At 32.1% G+C, this 27,053-nt stretch overlaps 1 protein-coding gene across 1 annotated transcript in view; it reads right to left on the bottom strand.

The window, feature by feature from the left end:
* DPY19L2 (dpy-19 like 2) overlaps nt 1-27,053 on the bottom strand; it is a 119,818-nt gene that overhangs the window by 30,085 nt on the left and 62,680 nt on the right. Inside the window, exons 12-16 of the mRNA XM_012777557.2 lie at nt 22,293-22,352; nt 13,476-13,556; nt 11,405-11,506; nt 9,883-9,954; nt 7,159-7,205 (exon numbers count right to left, since the gene is read on the bottom strand). Coding sequence (XP_012633011.1) covers nt 7,159-7,205; nt 9,883-9,954; nt 11,405-11,506; nt 13,476-13,556; nt 22,293-22,352 — 362 coding nt within the window. The remainder of the gene's footprint in view (nt 1-7,158; nt 7,206-9,882; nt 9,955-11,404; nt 11,507-13,475; nt 13,557-22,292; nt 22,353-27,053) is intronic.

Below are 27,053 nucleotides of genomic sequence, written 5' to 3'. Positions count from 1 at the left end.
TAAATCACAAAAAGTAACTTAAGAAGAACACCTGCATATACCTAATTGCTATATGTTTAAAAAAAAGCCAAAGAGCTGTTTTATAAGAAATGCTAAAAGGAGTTATTCAGTCTGAAAGAAAATGATGCTAATGAACAATAAAAAATCATCTGAAGGTATATAACTAACTGATAACAGTAAGTACACAAATACAGACTATTCTATTGCTGTAGTTGCAATGTATAAACCACTTATATCTTGAGTCGGAAGACTAAAACACAAACCTATCAAAAAATAACTATAACAACTTTTCATAAGATAGATAGTATAAAAAGATATCAATGGAAACAACAAAAAGTTAAAAAATGAAGGTGGATGATGGAATTAAACTGTAGAGTTTCTTTTAAATTTCTCTTTGTTTTTTGCAAACATAGTTGTCATCTGTTTAAAATAACTGGTTATAAAATGGTTTTTGCAAGCCTCATAGCAACCTCAAATCAAAAACCTACAACAGATACACAAAAAGTAAAATCAAGAAATTAAAATGTACTACCACAGAAAATCACTTTTACACAAAGGAAGACAGGAAGGAATGAATGAAAAGAGGACCACAAAACAACTAGAAATCAGATAACAACAAGTAAGTCCTTTATTATAAATAATACTGTTGAATGTAAATGGACTAAACTCTCCAAACAAAAGTCTTAGAGTAGCTGAGTAGATAAAAAAAAGTAAGAGCCAACTATATGGTGTCTATAAGAAACCCACTTCACCTCTAAAGACACACATAGACTGAAAATAAAGGGATAAAAAAGATGTCCCATGCAAATGGAAACCAAAAAAGAGCAGGGGTAAACTATACTTCTATTAAATAAAATAGATTTCAAGACATTGTAAAAAGAGACAAAGAAGGTCACTATATAATGATAAAGGAGTTGGAGTTCAAGACTTCAGTGGAACTGCAGATGGAGTGAAAAATAGCAAGAGAACTAGAATTAGAATTGGGGCATGAAGATGTGACTGAACTGCTGCAATCCTGAATAGATGATAACTGCTTCTTATGGATGATCAAAGAGAGTGGTTTCTTGAGATAGAGGCTATTCCTGGTGAAAATGCTATGAACATTTTTGAAGTGGCAAAAAAAGATTTAGAATATTGGAAAAACTTAGTTGACAAAGCAACAGCAGAGTTTGAGAAAACTGGCTCAAACTTTAAAAAAAGTTCTGTGGGCAAAATACCATTAAACAGTATCATAAGCTACAGATAAATGTTTTGTGAAGGGAAGAGTAAATAGATGTGGCAAATTTTGTTGCTGTCTTATTTTAACAAATTATCCCAGCCACCCCAACCTTCAGAAACCACCACCCTCTTCAGTCAGCAGCCCTCAATATCAAGGCAGGATACTCCATCAGCAAAATAATTACAACTTATTGAAGGTTCAGATGATTGTTAGCATTTTTTAGCAATAAAATGTTTTTAATTAAAGTTTGCACATTTTTAGACCTAATTCTATTATACACTTAATAGACCACATTATAGTGTAACTATAATTTTTATATGCACTAGAAAATCAAAAAAATCATGTGGCTTTCTTTATAGTGACATTTGCTTTATTGTTGTTGTAACTAAACTTGCAACATCTCCGAGGTATGCTTCTATACAGAAAACCCTACCAATTGCATCATGAAACTATTAGTGCTAATAAATTTATTTGATAAAGGTGCAGGATAAAAGTCAACATACAAAAATAAAAATTGCACTTTTATAAACTAACAATAAACTATGTGTAAAGAATATTCGAAAAACAGCCCCATTTATAATAACACCAAAAATAAATAAAGTATTTAGGAATAAACTTAAATAAGGAAGTGAAAAACTTGTTTTCTGAAAATGATAACACATTAATGAAGGAAATTAAAAAGATATAAATACCTGGAAAGATATCCCACTTGAATGAATTAGAAGACAATATTTTTAAAATGTCTATACTACCCCAAAAGGATTTATAGATTCAATACAATCTCTATCACAATCTCAATGGCATTTCTTGAAGAAGTAGAAAAAACAACTCTCTAGAATTCACATGGAACTGAAAAAGACCACGAATAACTAAATAAAGTTGAAGGCATCTCATGTTCTGACTTCAAAACAGAGTTAAAAATACAGTATTCAGGGCCGGGCGTGGTGGCTCACGCCTGTAATCCTAGCACTTTGGGAGGCCGAGGCGGGCGGATTGCTCAAGGTCAGGAGTTCGAAACCAGCCTGAGCGAGACCCCATCTCTACCAAAAATAGAAATAAATTAATTGACCAACTAAAAATATATATATACAAAAAATTAGCCGGGCATGGTGGCGCATGCCTGTAGTCCCAGCTACTCGGGAGGCTGAGGCAGTAGGATCGCTGAGCCCTGGAGATTGAGGTTGCTGTGAGCCAGGCTGACGCCACAGCACTCACTCTAGCCTGGGCAACAAAGTGAGACTCTGTCTCAAAAAAAAAAAAAAAAATACAGTATTCAAAACAGTATGGTGCTAACATAAAGATAGATATATAGACCAATGGTACAGAATAGAGAGCAGCCCATAAATAAGTCCACACATATATGACCAACTGATCTTCAACAATTATGCTAAGCCTACATAATGGGAAAAGATAATCTCCAGCAAATGGTATAATAAAACTAGCTATCCATGTGCAAAAGAATAAAACTGAGCCCTTTTCTGACACCATGTACAATAAAAATCAACTCAAAATGGATTGAAGACTTAAAGTTAAGATCTGAAACTCTAAAACTCCTAGAAGAAAACATAGGGGAAAAGCTACATGACATTTGCCTTAGCAATGATTTCATGGACACGATACCAAGAGCACAGACAACAAAAGCAAAAACAAACAAGTGAGACTACATCAAACTAAAAAGACCTCTGTACATAAAGGAAACAACAGAATAAAAAGTCAACCTATGGAATGGGAGAAAATATTTGCAAACTGTATACCTGATAAGAGGTTAATCTCTAAAATATTAATATATAAGAAACTCCAAAAATTAAATAGCAAAAATCTAATAACTCACAGTTACAAAATGAGCTAAGGACCTGAATAGACATTTCTCCAAAGAAGACACAGAAATGGCCAACAGGTATATGAAAAAATGTATAATGTCACTAACCATAAGGGAAATGCAAATCCAAACCACAAAGAGATTATTACTTCATACATGTCTGAGTGGCCATTATCAACAGAACAAAAGACAAGTATTAGCAAGGATCTGTAGAAATTGGAATCCTTACATACTATTGGTGAGAATGCAAATGATATAGTTGCTATAGAAAACAGTATGGAAGTTCATTAAACAATTAAAATAGAACTACCATAAGATCCAGCAATCCCATTTCTGGGTATTTATCCAAAAGAATTGAAACCAGGATCTTGAGGAGACACTTGTACTATCATGTTCATTGGAGGGCTATTCACAATAGTCAAGATATGGAAAAAACCTACATGTCTATCAACCAAGGAACAGATAAATAAAATGTGATACACACACACACACACACACACACACACACACACTGGAATATTATTCATGCTTTAGAAAGAATGAAATTCTGCAATATGAGACAACATGGATGAACCTTGAGGACATTATGCTAAGTGAAATAAGACAGTCATATAAAGACAAATACTGCATAATGCCACTTATATGAGGTATCTAAAATAGTCAAATTCATGAAATCAAAGAGTGGAAAGTTGGGTACCAAGAGCTAGCGTGAGGGGGAAATGGGGAATTACTAATTAATAGGCATAAAGTTTCAGTTAAGCAATATGAGTAAGTTCTAGAGATCTACTGTACAACATTGTATCTATGGTCCACAATACTATATTGTGCACTTAACAATTTGTTAAGAGGATAGATCACATGTTAAGTATTCTTAACACAATAAACAAAAGAAACTTATTAGTGTAATTATTCATAAAGGAGAAAACCATATAATGATCTCCAAAATATTTTTAATGCCAGCTTTTAAAATCCAACATCTATTTTATAGCTTTAATGGGCTATAATTCTTACACCATATACTTTCAACATCCATTTTTAATTTAAAAATTATTTTGGTTTATATGGACTGAAAGGAAACTTTCTTCACTAAATAAAAGCTGTTACATAATAATAGCAAATGAAATAGTGAGCCACTAAAGGCATTCTTCATCTTGGAGTCAGAAACAAAATAAGGGCAAAGCAATCACTGTAATTCAAACTTGTTCTGGAAGTTCTACCCAATACATAAGACAAGGAAAATAAAGAAGTATAATTATTAAAGTATTCTCATTACTTCTAGATTATATGATAACCTGCCTAGAAAAGCTAGAGAATCATTTGAAAACTACTAGAATTGAAAAGAAAGTTTGGTAATGTGGCTGAATACAAAAGTAATGCAAAAAATCAAACAGCTTTCCTAAAAACTAGCAATGACAAATTGGCAAATATGCTTAGTAATATAAAAAGATATCATTTTCAACAGAAAAAGGAAAAAACATAAAATCCATATTTAAAAAACCATAGTAGGACTCATAGGGAAAAAAACTATAAAGTTTTACTAAAGTATAACAATTAGAACAATAAAAATAATGCTAACACTCAAATGTTTGTTCTGTCAGTAATTCTAAGCACTTTTATATGCATTAACTCTTCTTATATGTGGTCACTTGTGAGGTCAATGTTATTATCCCCATTTTATGGATGATGAAACTGGGGCACAAAGACAAAGGAGTTAAGTGACTTGCCCAGTCTAATAAGGAGAGATATGTCATACTCCTGGGATAGAGACTCAATCTTATAAAGATGAAGCTCTCTTTGAATTAATCTGAAGCAATTCCAATGGACTTCGTTGGGTGAGCAGAGTGGGGAGGATTCTAAGCACATTTATTCCAAGGTTTACCTGGAAAAGTAAATGCAAGCAAATATGAAAAATGATAACAATAAAGGGAGGATTGGAATTGTGTTGCTCTTGGTCAGAAACAAATAGATCAATATAAGAGAATCTAAAACAGACTGAAGTACATATGAGAATTAATTGGTAAGTGATAAAAACTGACATTTCAAATGAATGAAAGATTATGCAATATTGTATTTGGACAATACCTCATTTGAGGGGATAAACAGTAGAATCCTATATGTCACCGTACTAGAAAATTAATGCAAGAGTGATGAATGAACTATATATGCACAATAGAAAAGTATGAAAGAAAATATGGAAAAATATTTTAATGTTTTTGAGGTAGGGAAGTGTTTCCAAGCAACATACAAACACAGAAAACAAAATGTATTGTCATGATCGTATAAAGTTCTACAAAGCAAACTATAAATTGAAATCTTGGAAGAAACTGTTAAGATACACAATAGACAAAAGGTTACTATCTATGGAAAAACCCCTACAAATACTAAAAATCAATTTTGTAAAGGTCAAGAAGAAATAAAATAGTCAACATATGAAAAGAGGCAAAACTTCACTGATAAAGAATTATTTTAAAAAGACTTTTTTTTAACTTGCAATAAGTTAAAAGTGTGATAACATTGATGATTGTAGAGATGCAGGGAAATGGACATTCTCATCATTATAATTTCTCAGTATTTATAAAATTATGATCTAGCAATTCTAATTTAAATATTCTGTTATAGAAATACTAGAATAAGTGTGCAAAGATAAGTATATCTTTGCACAAGGATGTTGATTACTTATAACACTGGTTGTTATGATAAAAGTTAAATATAATCTAAATATTATATGGGAATGGCTAAATACATGGTGGTCACTCGTGATGGTGAACAATAAAACCCTAAAACTATTAAAAAGTATGGGGAATATCAAGGCAGATGCTCAAGAAACCCTGTTGAATACAAGTAACAAGTTACAGAATAATAAGAATATGAGATTTCATTTTTTAAAAAATTATGTTTCTGTATGTGTTTTCTAGAATGATACATACGAAGCCTGCTTATAATCAGTATCTCTGAGGAGTAGATCTAAGGGAGGGGAACATTCCCTCTTTTCTTGATGCACTGTTTACTTTAATGTACTACTATAAGTATGTACAGTATTTTTTGTGTTATTTAAAGGACCCCTACCTCCCCAGGCCTGTCACTTTCAGGTACGTGATCAACAGGAAAGACTTCCTTACCCTGATCTAAGAATCTTCCCATTGGCCCCCTTAAGTATGTCCTCTTCCACATTATACTCTCTCAAATAAATGAAGACAGTTGCCATGTACTCCTTAATCTTCTATTATTCAATTAAATACCCCAAGTCCCTTCATATATTCCTTATGTAAATAATTTTCAGGGTTCTAAATACACTCTTTAGAATGTCAAGACATATTCCCGTCTAACTAGAACAACACAGAACCAGTCTATTATCCCCCTTATATTGGAAATGATTTTAACAAATACACTTAAGATCTTAAGTAGCTCTTCTGACAAAACTGTTTATTAAAAATGCATGCATGGGGTACATATGAGGGTCATGGAAACTCTCTGTACTATCTCCACAATTACTCTATAAATCTAAAACTGTTCTAAGGGATAAAAACCATTAAATAAAATCAACGTATCTACAAATATACAATGTAATTTGAGATAAGATTTCCCTTGAAGAAAGTTTTCTTTATAATTTACTTCTTTTGTCCTGTAGCAATTTATGTGATTTATATGAGTCATGTTATATTTTGCTGGCCTCTATTTATGCCTTAATTCTAGTAACTTTATCAACACTATCAAAAAGTATGATATAACAAATGGTTTTAACAATAAATATAGAAAAATATTTCAAAAATATTCAGAAAAACAAATAATTATGCTTTCTTGGAATGTTAAAAAAAGGAAAAAAATTGCCAAAATAAAACTTTAGTTTACTTATGTTAAATTCTAGTGATACATTAAAATTAAACTAAATCAACTTAAGCATTGACTTAGTTCACAAATATAAATATTTCCAAAACAAGTCCAAATACACAAAAAAATCCATGAAAATAATAGTTTTTTTTTGATGATAACATCTAAGTTTGGTTCATATCGCCTCTCTTAATCACAATGCTGAAGCTTAACGTATATTCATTTGAAAAACATTACAGTAAGTTATTTAATAATCAAATATAGTATGTTTTAAAAACTATTACATAATTACCTTAGATAAGTGTTTGTAGATAAAACACATAAAATATCACGAACAGTCTGTGAACAGAACCAAATCAATGTAACTTTTCTCAGGAATGTTGTGACATTTAAGACACTTTGATTCATTAATACAAATATCCCACCCAGTAAAGAAGTATTTTTTAATGTTTAAGTGAATCCTCAAGAACAGTTTAGTCCCAAGATCTGCCCCAGACAAATAACTTCTTTTAGTAATAACTTCCCCTTCTATAAAAACAGTGTTGGAGTAGATCTTTAAGCTGTTCACTTGGAGAATCTGTGGCCCTCCTGATTCCCAAGTGCAGCCCCTTGACAGAATCCAAACTTTACAGAACAAATCCCTTTATTAAAAGAATTTGTTCTGTAAAATTTGGATTCAGTCAAAAGGCCATACTCAAGAATGCAGAAGGCCACATGTGGCTCCAGGGCCGCAGATCCCCCAGCATGTGTTTATATATGGATAACTACTACGAGTGTTGTGAGTTTACATTTTTACTGGGAAAGGGAGTAGGGTGAGGGGGGGGGGTAGGCATGCACAAAGGAGGCTGCCTCCTCCATGTACTTTTAGAGATTATTTTATGTAAACCTCCCAAGCAAATTAATAATACCTATACATCTATCCATTTACCTACACACATCTATATTCCTAGTTCACTCAAAACTTCATATTATCAAATTAATTATGGGCTTATCTGCTTCCCTGATCTCTGTTTTAATCTGACATGGCTGATACAGAAGGCTTAAGAGCACTCATCAAGATATACCAAATGATGGTGAGGATGTGAGAAAGGGAGAAGTGGAAGGTGAATATGGCAGCTAAATTTGGTCAAGAGGCTTGGGCAGCAATCGTGTGCAACTTAACTGGTAACACAAAAAATTTATGGGTGACTGAAAAATTTGTACTCTGCATGATATGTATTTTATAAATCAAATGTTGAAAAAGATGGAATTTGGATTGTAATTTAAAATTAACTTTTAAGTTTAGAATTTTTAACTTTTCTCATTGACTCGAGAACATCCTTCATAGAAAAATGTTTCAAATTCCATAGAAACTGATACATAATGCTATCACAATTTATTATTCATGAAGTTTCACAAATGAGATTCTAGACACATGTGCAAGCAGATGCCAATATGAGGGGGCATGTTCATTTATAGAAGCTTAAGATTCAATACTGTCACAGGAAAGTCATACTGGATATGCCTTCCTTTTTTCTTTACCAGAAGTGACTTTACACAAGGAAAAATTTAACTGCTCATCAGAAGTATCCTTGAGGTGAAAAATAAGCCACAATAGGACAAATAAAGACATAAAGATTGAGATTTATAAGGAAGTCTTGAGAAAGGAGTGAAGCTTTGGTGGCTGCCGGGATAGGCAAACACATATGTGGCTTATGTGCCTGCCAGTGCACATACATAGTTTCAGCTGTGGTGTGTTTGGGGACTAATTGAGTATTTCTAAGTCTTGGATTTTAATTTTAAAAATATAGCAATAGCAGATCTAGCTATAATTTTCTCCCATGCCAGTTGTTTCTCCATTGAATAGCTAATTCATGTATTAGCCCCTCTCAATGGAATCCTATAAGAATAGGCCACATTTGGCCGTGCCAGAACAGAAACACACCAGTGGAGAAAATCTTCAACCTGAGCTGGGAGGGGCTCAGGGGTTGGAGATTGGCAAACTTGTTCACACTTCACCCATTCCTTCTTGTTTCCTGTATCCTGACTCTCCAAAGGGTCCCTAGGGAACTGAATCAAGGGTGAAACAACAGAGATGTAGAGGGAGATATCTTTCTCACTCCTAAATTATTTATACATTATGTGAAAACAAAGGACTGAGAAATATGGGAACTGGAATTACATAAAGAAAGTACATAATTTCACATTAAATACAGAAAACTCATTTCAATAGAACCACAGCTGGTATGGTGGTAGAGAAATCACATTACTGTTATCTGCTTAAAAGTATAAGATAAATACACACCGACTTAAGGCAAGACAACTTGTAAACAATATAAATAAAGATGGTTCAAAATTGTTAGAAATCCAAGGACCCACTGTCTTTACTCATGCTTTTGTTAATAGATAAACCACATCCAGAACAAAAGTATCTGCCAGTGGTATTTTATTTTTTAAATTTTTTGACTACCTGGAGAATGTCAGTGGTATTTTAAAGATTATTTCTTCTATTGTGAAAACAGTGAATATATATAAAATTATCTTTAAATGGTTATACAAATTTTTTCTGTGAATGTCTACTCAAAATAGATCAAGACTTCTTTGTGCTGTATATTTGAAAGGTACTAAAGTTGTCATTGTACTTTTCTTTTATAGTACCTATAATAATTGTAGTTCTTTAGTCATTTGTGTGATTGATTACTTGTTTAATGTTTGCAAACTGCCCCCCTATAATCCAGGACTATAAATTGAAGACAGAGGTGGCCATGTTTTATTTGTCCCAATATATCTACACTGTTAATATGGTCCTTGGTACATAGTGAGTTATTAATATATTTTGAAAGAATAAATAATATTAATAACTGTTATAATGTAGCTTTCTAAAAAACCCATATACTAGTTCATATGAATGACAAACAAATTTTTAGAGAGGGAAAGAGTTTACCCCAAAAATAAGATGGAATTCTGAGCAATTAGCATGAATCTATTATAGTCTTTATCTTGAATCCAAAAATAAGTAATAAATTTTAAAAAATACCTTTTTAAAGATAAAACAAGTAATCACCATAACAACTGGAAGTAATAATGTCTTTGTGTATCTCAGTGGAGTCTGAAATATAGCAAATTATTTAAAATTATTATTTATTGAATTTTACATTAAATTAGCAAAACTCTATGTCAGACTGACTGCCATGATAAAATTTCTTAAAGGTAAAAGTCTTCATCATTAACAGAATATGTATTCATCAATTTCTACATTCTACTATAAGAATTAAAATTACAAAAATAGTTATAACAAGTATTCAAAAAAATTAATGATAAAAACTATTAAACCTGGAATTAGTCTTTTTTCCCTTTCTTTCAGTTTTGTTTTTATTTATATAATATTAACTTTTAAAATGTGTATTTACTGATCCCTAGGTCCTACATCATTATTTTCTGTGCTGTTTAGTTCCATTATTTTTATTAGTGAAGCCAGAGCTAATGAGGAAGAAAGCTAACCAAAGTAATTACTGAAAGTTTGAGTAAGTACAGAATTAATGTCAGCTAAATAATTCTCATGACCTATTATTGTGAGAGTGATTTGCCATATAACTAAATTATATATTTCTTGAAAGCAGAAACCAAGTCTTTTTCTTCTTTGTAGTCCCATAACATACTGCCTCACAGATAAGGAGTGGTCAATAACAAATTTTAAATTAATAGATGACTGGTTGGACAGATAAGAGAATAATGTAAAATTTAATTATATATTTACCACTAATTTAGAATTCATAACTATTAGATAAGAACTAATCCACTGACAACTTCTTCATGTTCTATGAAGAAAAAATTAAGCTGCAGATAGAGAAAAGAGCACTGGATTGGGAGTTTTAGAATCTATTAGAATCCATATCTCAATGTTGGCTTCAGTGTATATTTTAGGCAAATCTTTTAAGCTGTATTTTATTTGCAAATGAAAGAATTATACTACATGGTCTCTAAGATACCTTCTTGATCTTGTGCTCCAGGATTCTACAAAGAGGCAAATATTTTAAAGCTTAACAACAAGAGCTTTTTAAAAGGTAATATGATGCATTTCTATAACTTAAAAGGGATTTTATGTTTTCATTAAAACCAATTAGTAATACACCTTTCTTGTCAATATCATGTTTAAAATTTTCATGATATTTGGGGTATTAAATGTAATAAAGCTAAGTTTCTTAAACATAAATAAGAATTTGAATTTCATTTTCCTGAATGGTCCCATATTCTAAGTGGCCTAGATTATTTAAAGTAATTGATATGTAATAATAGTAATTATTATGGGCCATATATTATATTAAGTATTCTTCCTGGATTATCTTATTGAACCATCATCAATAACTCTTTAAGATAAGAGCTATTATTTATTGACGTTATAGATAAATAAAACAGGCGAGGAAAGCCATATGATTAGCAAAAGTTATAGTAAAAAATGATAAAGTGAGTGTTTCTGAGTAAAAATTTTGAGTTTTAGATTGAAAGAGCAAAAACTTATTATTCCTGTAGAGAAATAAGAAATAAAGAAACATTCATACCGCTTTTTCCATGAAGTCAAATTCAGGAGCACAGGTGTATATTAAGGTATCAAAGTCTGTGTACCTTAAGATTCTAGCTGCTATAAGGTCACTGAGGCGAATCTTGAAGAAAATAAAGTAAAATGAATTAAAAGTACACAAATAATTGTAGTCAGTAATTGGTTTGATATAAGGATAACGAAGTTCATAGAATAGATAAATCTAAGGTACATAGACATCTCTCAAAGAAAACAAAAATCTACAATGAACCAAATGTACTATGTGCTGACTTACTAAGATAACCGAAAATAAAGAGAAATATTAAGAAAAATGAAAAGTAGAAAGAGGTAAAAAAACAATAAACATATAAGATAAAGAGGGAGCTTAAATCATTTGCTGGGAAGAAATCTCCATGCAGTTACCATGAAAAAGCATTTTATTTAGCCCCTCTCTCCATACATTGTAAGTTATAAACAAACTTTCTATACATTGTCATTTTCACAAAGCTTCATACACTGATTATAATGTTTGGTACTTGATATTTTCTTCTATACATACATTCAAGCTAATAAATATGAGAGCTGATTCTCATAAGAATTTCAACAACTACACATACCACTTATAGTTACTTGATCTCAAAGGCCTTAAAAATAAACACCAAAAGCTAAACCCATTGTAGAACTCTTATTTTCTACTGATTATTTACTACCACTTATTGGTGAGACAATTATGTTTCCACTGCATTCTCACACGGCCAGAAAAATAAAAATATTTGGCATGTAAAATCTTAATTCAAATTATTTAATAGGGACAGAAGTTATTTTATAACAAGTTTGATAATTATCAGTGGTTTTCATTCATTCATTGTTTCTCTTATCTGCCAGTACTAAAGGACAATTTAGAGTTGCACTTCAGTTTTCTAATTTAGAGTAGTCCTAGTGACTAAGAATAATTTGACCAAAAGCCACTATAATTTAAGTCCTTCTCATAGCTGTCACATAAAGGAAGTCACTTAGGACCACCAGTGGGGTGTGTGGGTGTTTCTTTTAAGATTTAAACAGCTAGGTGGCAATGTGGAGTAAGACAAGAAACAAAATCACAGACTAGCTTAATAGATAAATAAATAATTTAGAAAGTCTAAACAAAGTTCATCATAAAATATATATATACTACAAAATAAAATGTTAAGAACAATTAAAGGGGAAAGAAAAAAGAGAAATATGTCAGACATACTAAACGACAATAGCCAACAAACAAACCTAATAAACCACTATACAAAACTAGAAATGAATGGCAAATAAATGCTTACATTTAGAAATTTTATCTGGCATAAACACTTATTTATGTTTTATTGAATAGTGATAGCACTTGATCTTTTAGGGGGAGTACTATAATTCCTTGCTAAGTTAATATAATTTCATCATCTGACAGGGCCCTATATGCATAGCACAATACACTCAAGTATGCTTATTTCTAAAAAGAAAGTGCTAGAAAGCCAAAGTAAATTCATGCACTGTTTTCTATTCCTTTATCTAGTTAGTTAAGTAGGGACCTACAGCTTGAAAAGGGCCATTGTTTAAGACATTAGCCTTAAAACAAACAAAAATATCACACAGAGAGAGATATTCTAGAAAATGAAAAGACAGAGATTTTTACCATTCTTTTTTTATATAACAAGAAAGGCCTTAAAGGTAGCAAATTATATCTTAATTTTAGTCTATATTTATAAATAACTCTGTATTGAAATTTATAAATAGTTCTTTATTTCAAAGCTGAGGACAGGTTTCTTATGTTAACATCTGCAATAAAGGGATTATTTGTATTTTAACTGAAATATAAAAAAATAAATAATCAACAAATTATTAGTTTTCCCCCAAAGACTAAGAATTAACTCATACACTTTGTTCTTGCCAGGTCACAAAAATCACTGAACTGCAGGATTTTATTACTCAGTCTGGCAATAACTGGCTTGAGGATCTTAAAGAAGGCACTTGCCCTCTGTAAAACGAAAAGAAGAGAATAAATAGTTCCTAAATTTTCATCCAGCTACATGTTTATAAGAACTTTTATGTTTTAACTATAAAATACTTACGTGGTCTGAAACGCCTAAGATTTTAGATGTCAGAAATTTCAAAGTGATTGTTCCAGACCACCAAGCACAACCTTGAATTAGCTGGAAAATATAACAGCAGTCCAGTATTACAAATTATCAATTACCCAGTTAAAACATTCAGTTATACCTACAAATAGCATAGGAAAACTTTAATCATGTGAAGTATATTACTGAGGTATATATAGTGATATCTACAAAAAGAGATGTCTTTTAGAAAATTTTTCTTAAAGGAAAATAATTGAAACTGCTATAAAATATATAAGAAGACTAAATTCTACACATCTTAAATCTAAAGAAAGTTTTTAAAACTTATTTCTTTTCAAATTCTGTTAAGAAAAAAGAAGATTTATGTTTGTTTCCAAATATTATTTTTCAGCTAAAAATCCATTTCTCAAAACACTACATTAAAAGCTCTTCTGCCACTCTTGTAGAAGTATAATTATATGAGCCCTCCGTCAAGAAAATAAAATTTTAAATTTGAAAATTTAAGCTTTCCTTTTAAAAAAGAAAACTATGAACTAAAAGTAGCAAGGAGGCTCCTGTTTGTTTTTGGTTTATTTTTTTGGATAACTTCGATTAAAAAGGGAACAAATGTGGACTTCTGGGTAGCCTAAGGAAAATGATAGCAGCCTAAGTTCATATCTCTCCATATATCAACCAACAAATAGAACAATACAACCACACATACAAACAACAGATAACAGTAAAAACTTCAATTACCTGTAAATAGGAAAGAACAAATATTTCAAAGGTATACCTTAAGTTCCTGACCTAAGCCTTTGCACAGAATGAGGAGAAACCCATGAAACTATACAGAAGCAAGAAGAGGAAAGGTGAGGGGCCCAGAATTGAACTAAAATAATTGGAGAAAGAGAAAAGCCCACCAAAGTATAAAAAGAAGCCTGGTAGATTGACGAGTGTGCTACAGAGCAGGGATCTAAGAGTATGCAGGATAAAAAGTACTGATGTCAGAAAGGAAAGGCATCACTTCTACAAAGAAGAGAGAATAAAAAGAGAGAGTGAGGGAAAATTTGTTTCCAGCACAGCAAATGAGAACCAAAAAAAAAAAAAAAAAAAAAAAAATCAAATCAAGGCAATTAATTACTGCTGCCACCACAAAAAGAAAACACAAGGAAAAAAAATATTCATTAAAAAAAACCCATGCTACATTGATAGAAGAGGCTTCACTTGGACTAGAAAACATCAACCCTGCCAACAAAATAATCAGATAAAAGGTGCCTATATATCTATACAAAGCTTCTGTAAGAAAATATTGAGAGTCAAACATTTCAACTGATGAAATCCATACTACGGAACGATAAAATCTCACAAAGCAGAAGACTATTATGCATAACTAGAAGCTGAATTAAATATTCTCAAATAACCATTCAGAGATATAAACAAGCAACTTAAATGAGAAACTCAGAAATTAAAAACAGAAATGGAAAAAAAAACAAAGAAATAAAAAGTTTATTCAACACAGAAAAGAAATGAAAGAAAAGGAGAATATTTTCAAAAAATGAAAACTAAATCATGATGATTAAAGAAGAGACTCAGCTAAGTCTTTAATAAAGACATTGAAGTAAAAGCAGTAAAATAATCACAAAGAACAAAAATGAGATTAGAGAAAGAAGTAAAATGAATCAGAGAAAGAGATAGACATGTAAGACAGGCACATACTTATAAATGGAGTCCCTGCAAAAGAAAAAGCAGCGAATCAGAACTAGTATTTAAATTACTATACAAGAAAACTTTTCAGAAATAAAAGAAAACCTGAATCTACATTTGGAATGTTGAAAAGAACCCATTAGGTCCTGCAAAAATTAATCTGGTATGGTAAACTAACTTAAGACATATGAAAAAGTTATTAAAAATGAAGAAAAATTTCTTAGAACCTCCAGGCACAAAAGTCACATAACTTACAGGGGCAAGAGAATTTGGCTAGCATCAGACTTGTTAAAAGAAACACACAGTCAAGGCAACAGCATAGAAGCATTTTCAAGAAACTCAAGAAAATGAGAACCAAGGACCTTAAATCCAGCCAATCTGTCATTCAAGTATAAAAGTTATAGATATGATATTGTATCTAGAAAACCCCAAGGATTCAACCAAGAAACTCCTGGAACTGATCAATGAATTTAGTAAAGTCTCAGGATACAAAATTAATACACAGAAATCAGAGGCATTCATATACGCCAACAACAATCTAATTGAGAACCAAATCAAAGACTCAATTCCCTTCACAATAGCAACAAAGAAATTAAAGTACCTAGGAATATATTTAACCAAAGAGGTAAAAGACCTCTACAGGGAGAACTATGAAACACTGAGGAAGGAAATAGCAGAGGATGTAAACAGATGGAAATCCATACCATGCTCGTGGATCGGCAGACTCAATATCATCAAAATGTCTATACTACCCAAACTGATCTACAGATTCAATGCAATACCTATTAAAATCCCATCAGCATTCTTCACAGATATAGAAAAAATAATTTTACGCTTCGTATGGAACCAAAGAAGACCCTGAATATCAAGAGCAATTCTAGGCAACAAAAACAAAATGGGAGGCATTAATATGCCAGATATCAAATTATACTACAAAGCTGTAGTAATTAAAACAATATGGTATTGGCACAAAAACAGGAATATTGACCAGTGGAACAGATGTGAGAATCCTGATATAAAACCATCCTCATATAGCCATCTCATCTTTGACAAAGCAGACAAAAACATACGCTGGGGAAAAGAATCCCTCTTCAATAAATGGTGCTGGGAAAACTGGATAGCCACCTGTAGAAGGCTAAAACAGGACCCACACCTTTCACCTCTCACAAAAACCAACTCACGCTGGATAACAGACTTAAACCTAAGATATGAAACTATTAGAACTCTAGAGGAAAAAGTTGGAAACACTCTCCTAGACATCGGCCTGGGCAAAGAGTTTATGAAGAAGTCCCCAAAGGCAATCACAGCAGCAACAAAAATAAATAAATGGGACATGATCAAACTACAAAGCTTCTGCACAGCCAAAGAAATAGTCATGAAAGTAAACAGACAACCTACAGAATGGGAGAAAATTTTTGCATCCTATGCATCCAATAAGGGACTGATAACTAGAATATACTTAGAACTCACGAAAATTAGGAAGAAAAAATCAAATAACCCCATTAAAAAGTGGGCAAAGGACTTGAACAGAAATTTATCTAAAGAAGACAGAAGAATGGCCAGCAAACATATGAAGAAATGCTCAACATCTCTAATCATCAGGGAAATGCAAATCAAAACCACAATGAGATATCACTTAACCCCAGTGAGAATGGCCTTTATCAAAAAATCTCCAAACAATAAATGCTGGCGTGGTTGCGGAGAGAGAGGAACACTCCTACACTGCTGGTGGGACTGCAAACTAGTTCAACCTCTGTGGAAAGCAATATGGAGATACCTTAAAGCCATACAAGTGAATCTACCATTTGATCCAGCAATCCCATTGCTGGGCATCTACCCAAATGATCCAGTGACACTCTACAAAAAAGACACCTGCACTCGAATGTTTATAGCAGCACAATTCATAATTGCAAGGCTGTGGAAACAGCCCAAGTGCCCATCAATCCAAGAATGGATTAATAAAATGTGGTATATGTACACCATGGAGTACTATTCAGCTCTAAGAAACAATGGTGATATAGCACACCTTATATTTTCCTGGTTAGAGCTGGAACCCATACTACTAAGTGAAGTATCCCAAGAATGGAAAAACAAGCACCAGATATATTCTCCAGCAAACTGGTATTAACTGAGTAGCACCTAAGTGGACACATAGGTGCTACAGTAATAGGGTATTGGGCAGGTGGGAGGGGGGAGGGGGGCGGGTATATACATACATAGTGAGTGAGATGTGCACCATCTGGGGGATGGTCATGATGGAGACTCAGACTTTTGGGGGGAGGGGGGGAAATGGGCATTTATTGAAACTTTAAAATCTGTACCCCCATAATATGCCAAAATAAAAAAAATAATTAAAAAAAAAAAGTTATAGAAAAACAGTTTTGAATCTGCAATAATTGAGGAAATATTAACTTTTCTAAATATAAAAAAGTTAAAAATTGAAGAGAATCATGTAGAGAAACAAAATATAATAAAATACAAATAAAATTTATAACAAAGATTTTCAAACCACCTCACAAAGCAAAGCAAGACCCAACCTATCCTATATAGAAGAGACAAACTAAAACAAATTCAGAAGGTAAAAAACAACAAAAAAACAGCAACAATGTACCAGGCAAATAAAATTTCCATATTAGAAACTAAGGAATACATTTAAAGCAATGATAAAAAGAAAATTCATGGCCTCCAAAACTTAAATCAATAAAAATGAAGGAGTAAAAATAAATGAATTAAATCTTTGCATGAAAAATCTAGGTAAAGAATAATAAAACCAATAAAATCACACAAAAGGAAATATTCATTAGAAGAATAGTCTGTCTACTCCATGTGTATATATTTTGTTGTTTCTTTTAAATTTCTTTCTTATATTCTAAGATTCTTTTATCATTTTTCTGTTTCAAGAACTTTATTCTTTAAAGATTTCTCAGCTAGCAACAGATTCTCTTAGTTTTCCTTGATCTGAGAATGTTTTTATTTCCCCTTTGTTCCCAAAGGATACTTTCACTGGATGTATTTCATCCTGACAAATGTTGTGCCACAACCTTCTGGCCTCCGTAATTACAGAGGAGTCTACTCTAATTAAAATCAGTTTTGCCCTATAGGTTAATGTGTCATTCCTCTCTGTCTGCTTCAAGACTTTTTCTTTATTTTTAGTTTTCATAAATTTAATTACGGTGTATCTTGGCATGGGTTCATTGGGTTTGTCTTACTTGGGAATTGCTCAGTTTCTTGACCCTGCAGGTTTATGTCATTTGCCAAATTTGGGGAGTTTTTAGCTATCACTTTTTCAAATACTTTTTGGTCCCGCTCTTTTTTTCCATTCCTTCTAAAATTTTGATGATACAAATATTAGATCTTTTGTTATTGCCCCACAGGTCCCTAAGACTCTGTCATTTTTTTCCAGTCTATTTTTTCTCAGTTTAAATAGGGTAATTTCTACAAAATTATGCTATCTACAAGTCCACTGATTGCTTCCTCTGTCATATTCACTCTGCTATCAAGCCCATTTACTGAGATTTTATTTCAGCTATTGTATTTTTCAGTTCTGTAATCTCTAAGTTGTTTTATTTATTTTTTTAGTTTCTATTTTTTTGGTGAGATTTTCTAATTGTTTCATTTGCTTCCAGAGTATTTAAAATTGCTCACTGAAGTATTTTTATGACTGTTTTAAAACCATTTGCAAATAATCCCAACGTACTATTCATCTCAGTGTTGGCATCTGTTGATTCTCTTTTCTCATTCAAGTTGTTCTTTTCTTTATTCTTGCTATGACAGTTTTCTACTGTCCTGTACATTTGGATATAATGTGGGAGACTGTGGATCCTATTTTATTATTCCATTTTAGCATAAAGTCACCTTATTTAGGTTTAACATACAAGTGCTGGCCTACCTCTGTATACCACAGGCACAACAATTTAGTTTTCAGAGTCTTTGCTGTGCTATTCTGGTCAGCTTAACTCACCGGGTGCTTAGTATTCCATCTCAGGCCCCATTTTAGCTGCCCAAGGGGAGAAAACACATTTCCTAAGTTTTGTTGCTATTAGGTGGAGGGTGAAAGATGCCAGGCTGTTGGGGAAAGAGAGCTCTTTTCTGGCCTGACTGATGTGGGCAGGGCTCTTGTTCACTTGTTCGATCCCTTCTGGCACTCATTACGTGGGCAGCCTCCCTGGTGGGAGACAGTAGATACCAGACCCATAAGATGTAGAGTATTTTCCTGGACCCACTCTCCAAGAGCCTTTGTGCCACTGGATGAAGTTTTAGGAGATGGCACCCCATTGTGTTTTTCTTTGAGTCCTAGGGTACCCAGATAGCTTGCCTTTCTATAGCACTGGACTGGACTTGGAGCTCTAGTTATGAAATAATGATTGCATAAATACACATGTTTGCATGCGCATATGTACAGTGAAAGGGCCTAGAAGCAAGGACACATTGGAAGCAATGAATATACCTACCACTCAGGTCTTAGTTTCTAAACACCTTTTCCGCTTAAAAGTAACCAGAGATCCTTGGAAAAACTCCTAGTTCTAGGGCTCGGGCAAGGAACATCAAGATGAGCCTGGAGCATCTTTTTGAGCCATAATATAAGGAAGTACTAAATAATTTATAAAGATGTGTCAAAAGGATAAGGGATCCAGCATCAAACATATTCACAATCGCTAACTCTAGAACTAATATTTGTGTATAATGTGAGTTTTCCCCATAGACACAATAAATTGTTCCAGCATCATTCATTGAAAAGTGACCTAAAGGCAATCTTAGTAGAACTGTTTTGCATCTAAACATTAACTGAGGAGAACTGACATTATATGAATCTTCATACACATAAACATTATTTATTTTTCCATTTATTATTTATTGGCTATTATGTCTTAAGAATTTTTAAATAAATTTCCTCATACAAATATTGTATGTATTTTGTTATTATGCTAAGAGTTTTAATCATAAATAGTTGTTCAATTTTATCAATTTCAATTTCTACATCTAATGAGGTGACAAGGTATTTTTCTCCTTTAATCTGTTAGTGTGGTAATTTATATTTATAAATTTTCTAGAAACACCTTTGCATTCCTGGAATAAAGACAATTTTATCACAAATGGATAATCTTCATCATATATATGGCTGTTCTTGAATTACTAATCTTTTTTATTTTTATATCTATGGAATGTTTTTAATCTAGGTGATATTTTAAATCTATGTTTTGGATTAAGAATGGCCTTTCTCATACTATCCTTATCCGGCCTTAATATTGAGCTCTTGATTACAACACGGGTTCCCTTTCTCCTCTTATAAGGATTCTCATGCCTATGATACAAATAAAGCTCTCCTTTGTAAATTTCAGCATGTGCTCAGTTCAATAATTACCTTGCAATAAAAAATCAGACTCTCCCATTAAACAATGAATTTGTGCTTAGTGAAGGAAACTATAAAGTCAATCATTTAGTCCTAAAATTATCTTGTTCAGGTTCTATGTAATAAATATTTATCTTTGCTAAAAATACATAGGAGCTAAAAACAGAGAATAACATAATACTTAAGCTGGCTAAAAAAAAAGAGAATCTTCTTCCAACTTATCCAGTTATGGTAAAGAATATTAGATTTGACCAATCATAAATGACAATCTTTCTTTGCATTGTTTTACTGCCATCATTTAGTTTAAGAAGATAAGAATTTCTTTGTTTGTTTTTAAATTTATAACAGAGTACAATATACAATATAATTGTTATTCCATAGGCACGAAAGAATTACTTGAAATAATAAAACAGATTTTTTGTAAGAAAAAGCTTAGGTTCACAAAATATCCTTGTTTTGCCTTCTTCACTGTTTTCTGTAAAAAAGGTATGTCAAGGCAGAATATCTTTTGGGTTGTTTGTTTGTTTATATATTATTTGTTATATGTTTGTCTCTCCCTTTTGTAAGAGACTAACGAGATAAATTGTTACTTTCAAACCACAAATAAATCCTGAACATGAGTTAAATCTCAATTTTTCTTTCCTTAGATTTTTTGTTTCTTTGATATTCTTGAGTTTAAACCTTAGTTTATTCTTGTTCTTTCTAGTCTAATACTAAAAATGTATAAAATACAGTTTAAGATAGTAAATTTTCACCTGAGCACAGCTTTGTCAGAATTCCCTTAATATACATACACACTGTTCTATTTATTATCATTTTTAATAGTTTGTAATTGAAATTTTGCCTTTCTTTTGAGTTGAGTTACTACAGTGCCTGATTTTTTTTTTGGAGTGAAAAAATTCTATTAATATATTAAAAGTGTTATGTCATCCAAAAACTTAGTTGACAAATTTTCCTATAATTTCACTGTCAAGGATGGGAGAATGCCTCCAGCAAGAAGAAACTGGCAACTTACTCCATTTTGTTCTTTTGTATTATGAGTAGAAATCTACCTCCCCGTTTTATCATAACTTTCCCAGTTTTACTCTCTCAATATATAATATGTAAACATATGGCTCCTTAATATGGCAGGTTTTATTTTTAATAGAAGTACATCAAAGACCCAGAGAAAATGAATGAATATCATCTGTCTGAGATTAAGAGACTAATTGCAGCACCTATCTGATAACTTGTTTTACTATGAAACAAAATATACAAACATACAGGTAACAGGGTTATCGATTTGCATATTTAGGAAAAACCCCAACAAAGATTAGGTTGTGGCTGAATTAAGAAGGGAGATTGTAGCAAAATGTTAAAGGGACAAAAATAAGAGTCTAAAGTTGGAAGCAGAAGGAAAGAGATGATGGTTAGGTGTGGAGTAAAGAAAGGGGAAAGCTGGAAAAGAACTACAAACTGAGTTATTTTTAAGAGAAGGTTAAAGAAGCTAAATAGAGAAACTGAAGATAAAAAGAAAGAAATTTATAGAATAAAACTGTATGGATACAGCAGAATGAAAAGCAAAGGAAGAATGCCTGGGAATAGTGCTGAATAAATGAACTAATTCTTGAAAATGAGGTATATAGTCTTTGCTAAGGACTATTTCCTCCCTCAGAAGTGATTAGAGTTGCTACTTATTTATTAAATATAAATCATTACAGTTTTAAAGTATATTATCTGTTTTTATAGAAATAAAAAGTAGAATTTAAAGAAACTATGTTAAAAACATTGAAACTTACCCAATAGTTGAGTTCAGATACTCCCAATTTTTGAATTTTATTTCTCTTTTGAATTATCACCTAAAATGCATATGATACAAAATGAAACAATTAAGTAAAATTAACACTTATATTTTATAGGAATGGCACATTTCAAAAATTACACAGCTACTCTTTCTTCTCAGCTATCACTGTCCTCCTTAATTGGTGATTTTTCAAATTTGGGGCAAGGTACATTTCCTTGAGGTGAGAGCTAAATGTTTGGTGCGTCAAAAAGTTGTCTCTTGAATCAAGTTAATTCCTGAGTTACTATGGACATGTTCTGCAGGGTAACTGCTCTACAAAAGTGGATAATGCGTAAGTAGAGCATTCATGCAAGTCTATATGCGAGTTATCCAGCAAAATTAGTGCACTAAATTAACATGAAAATCCTTCCTCTCCAAACTACCAAATGAAACATTTAAAAATGTTTCAAAAATGCATTATTGAACTTATATGAAGGAAAAGGAACTTTTCTGGTGACAGAACAAAGTAAGTAATGAAAAAAACTAAAATATTAATATTAATTAGGAGAGGACCTATGACAATCTCTAAGGAGGCCTGTAGAATAAAGTTACAATTCTGGGCTTATATTATAAGAGGAGGGCACCAGAAGAGGCCTTGGGTATATGCAAAGTAAGAAGTTAGAACTGAGACTCATGTATAAAGGTGGGGTCCTCAAAAACTATATTCTCAGTGGTATGGCCCAAATGGTTTTATCCCTGTCAAATTCATATACTGAATCTCTAATCTCTAATGTGATGACATCTAGAGGAGGGGTCTTTGGGAGGTAATCAAGTCATGAGGGTGGAACCTTCATGAATGGGATTAGTATCCATATAAGAAGAGACACTAGAGAGGTGATCTCTTTCTACCATGGGAGGATACAGCAAAAAGACGTCTGTCTGCAAATCAGAAAGAGGGCCCTCACCAGGAATCAAATTGATCAGCACCTAATTTTGGACTTCCCAGCCTCCAGAACTATAAGAAATAAATTTCTATTGCTTAAGTCACCAGTCCATGGTATTTTTGTTATAACAGTCCAAACTGACTAAGATATATAGTGATTAAGAATACCTCACTTATCATCTTTACAAGTTGACAAATTATTTGTTTATTCCCAAGTTATTTGTTTATTCCCAAGGGTAGAAAAAAATGCTTTCCATGAGAAACTAAATTCTTGGGCTTGTATATTATTTAGATTTAGAGTAGAATTTTGTATTATCTAGTTGGTTCAGAAATTCTCAAAAGGATCCAGAATTCCTGAACTTTACTTTCCTATTTTCCAATAGGAAAATATAAATGTACCAGAATGAAGAAAATCTCTATGAACTGATAACCAGGACAGGTTATTAAGTAGAGAAAAAAAGTGCAAAAGACTATATTATGCTATCTTCCATGAATAAAAAGAGGAGATATAAGAAATTATACATGTAGAATTTTATTAGTGCTAAAACAATCCTAACTAAATGGGTCAGCTGGAAAACTAATGAGATTTTTTTCCCTGTGAGGAATAGGTAGGAACATGGTGATAAGAAAGATGAAGAAAATGGGGTAGGAAAATAAGGAGGAATAATAGTTTCTGAGTATAACTTTAGATAGATACATATTGTCCTCTTAGAAACATGGTAATATTTTACCCAAAATAGAATAAATTAATTAGCTAAAATCAATCAGAATGGAACTGCTTCTGGCCAAGTTTGTATAACAGGAGCCACATTTACTCTCTCACCTGAAAAAAACTAAATTACTATGCAAAATAAATCATAAAGACTCCTATGAACACTTATATACCAACAAATTGAATAACTTAGAAGAAATAGATAAATTTCTAGAAAAATACAATCTATTAAAAGTAAATTATGAAGAAATAGAAAGTCTCAAAAGACTTATAACTAATAAGGAGATTAAATCAGTAATCAGAAAACTTCCAACAAACAAAAGCCCAAGACCAGATAACTTCACTGGATAATTCTATGAAACATTTGAAGAAGAATTAATTCTAATCCTTCTTAAAACTCTTCCAAAAAATTGAAGTAGAGGGAACACTTCCAAACACATTTTATGAGACCAGCATTATCCTGACATCAAATTCAGAAAAAAAAAAATATATAGGAAAACTACAGGCTAATATCTTCTGATGAACATAGCAAAAAACCAAATACCCCTATTAAAAAATGGGCAAAGGAGTTGAATAAACATTTCTCCAAAGAAGACATATAAGTGGCTAACAGGTATTTGAAAAGATGCTCAACATTATTAATCATCAGGGAAATGTCATCAAAAATACAATGAGATTTCACTTCATATTTGTTAGGGTGGCCATTGTATGAATAAAATAAAATAATTCAAAATACAATCATAAATAACAAGCATTGACAAAAAGGTAGAAAAATTGGAACCCTAATGCACTGTTGGTAGGAATGTAAGGTGGCACAGCCATTATAGAAAACAGTACGGAGGTTCCTCAGAAAACTAAAAATAGAACTACTATATAAGCCAAGAATCCTACTTCTGGGTTATTTATCCAATAAAATTGGAAATAGGATCTCAAAGAGATATCTATGTACTCCTATGTTCACTGCAGCATTATTCATAATACCCAGAGGTGGAAACAACCTAAATGTCCATTGATAGATGAATGGATAAAGAAAATGTGGTATGTACATATAATGGAATGTTATTTAGCTCTAAATAAGTAGGAAATTCTTTTATATGCTACAACACGAATGAATGTTGAGGACATTATGCTAAGTGAAATAAGCCATTCACAGAAGGACAAATACTGCATAATTTCACTTATGTAAAATAGCTACAGTAGTCAAACTCATAGAAGCAGTAGTAGAATGATGGTTTCCAGGGACTAGAGAAAAAGGGAGCTGTTGTTTAATGGGTATAGAGTTTCAGTCGTGCAAGATGAAATAGTTCTAAATATCTGCTAACAATAACATGAATATAGTTAGCAATACTGCATTTAAAAGTTTAAGAGGGTAGATTTCATGTTTTGTGGTTTTTACCATACTACAATTACTACTAATTATAATAATGATTAAGGAACTTTAAAATTTTAAAAATCAAAATATATAAAACAATGATTTTCAAGAAACTGGATGACAGGCAACAATGGGCAAAGATCACTGTGAGGAAATAAATAAAGTGAGCCCTATGATTGCTCCAACTTACTGCCTTGAGAGTGTCCAGGTTGCAGAACAGGGAAGGAGGAACCAGAAAAGGCACAGCAGTCTCCCTGAGCCGAGGAATTGGAATTAGGAGCATAGAAAGACTAGAGTGGCTAGAGTTTGCAGGTCAGAGTACTGGAGAGGAAAGAGCAGTGCAGACTCAGGGCCCCAGATGTCTGAGAAGGGCCCCCCTTGTGTCTTCAGCTCACTGATCAGTGCATGCATTAAAAAACCCTGAAGCCAGGAATAGAAGTATATAAGGCAATTACAGGGAATACTCACCAGAGTCTAAACAAAAAAGGAATAGTTCCTGCTCCCAGACAGAGTGGAAACTTCATAAGTCAGGAGGCATCAGGTAGTCTATGTGGAAGGGTTTCCTTCAGTAGTGGAGTGATATTAGCCATAAACTAACCACTACTTTAGTTTTACCTAACAAATCTTAAAAGCAAGACCTAAAAGGATCAACTGATTTCCAGAAAACCACATTACAGTCAAAAGCTCAAGAATATTTACAGGAATAACAGAATATCTAGTACCTAACAAGGTAAAACTCATGAAGCCTGAAGAGTCAACTAAAATTGACACAGACAACAGAATTAGTAGGCATTAGAGACATTAAAGTAGTTACTACAACCGTATTACACATGTGAAGAAGAGATAAGAAAGAGAGAACATGTTAACTAGAGACAAAAATATTTTAAAAGATGCAAATTAAACTTTTAGATATGAAAATTATGATATCTAAGATAAAAAATACACTAGATGGGGATTAAAAAGATTTGATACCGCAGAAAAAAGACTAATGAACTTAAAGACACAGCGATACCAACTATCCAAAACTAAATACAGAACAAAAATAAACATAGGATCTGTGAACCATAGGACAATTTCAAGCAGTCCAATATACATGTATTAAGCTAAATGGGGAGAGGAGTGGGTAAAACATATTTGAAGAAATAATGGTCAAAAATTTCTCAAATTTGACAGAGCAAGACCCTGTCTCAAGAAAATTTTTTCAAATTTGATGAAAATTATAAACCCAGAGATCCAAGAATTTCAATGAATCCCAAATACAAGAAACATAAAGAAAGCTATAGTAAGACACCTTATATACCAAACTACTCAAAATCAGTGATAAAGTTTTAACAGCCAGAGAAATAAGAAGTGATATGTATAGAGAAAGGATAAGTATGTCAACAGATTTCTCAAGAAAAAAATGCAAGCAACAAATAGTCAAGCAATATCTTTTAAATTCTCAAAGAAAAATATTGCTCATTTAATACCTTTCAACAACATACCTTTCTCATGAAGTATAAGACAATACTTCATGAGAAGCAGATCTTAACTAAAAGAAATGTTAAAGGAAGTCTTTCAAACAGAAGGAATATAATATGTAAATCTATCTCTACACAACTCAAGGGCACTGGAAATAGCAACTGCAGGGTAAATATATAAGATTCTTTGCTATTTTTAAAAGATAACTGTTTAAAATGATAAAATTTTTTCAGGCATTTATATCATATGTTTGAGTAAAAATGTATGAAAACTACTAAATAAAAGAAAA

This window comes from Microcebus murinus, chromosome 9 (genome assembly GCF_040939455.1).
Source record: "Microcebus murinus isolate Inina chromosome 9, M.murinus_Inina_mat1.0, whole genome shotgun sequence".
NCBI lineage: Eukaryota > Metazoa > Chordata > Mammalia > Primates > Cheirogaleidae > Microcebus > Microcebus murinus.
The sequence above is the reverse complement of the archived record's forward strand: the minus strand, read 5'-3'. Positions and strand labels throughout refer to the sequence as shown.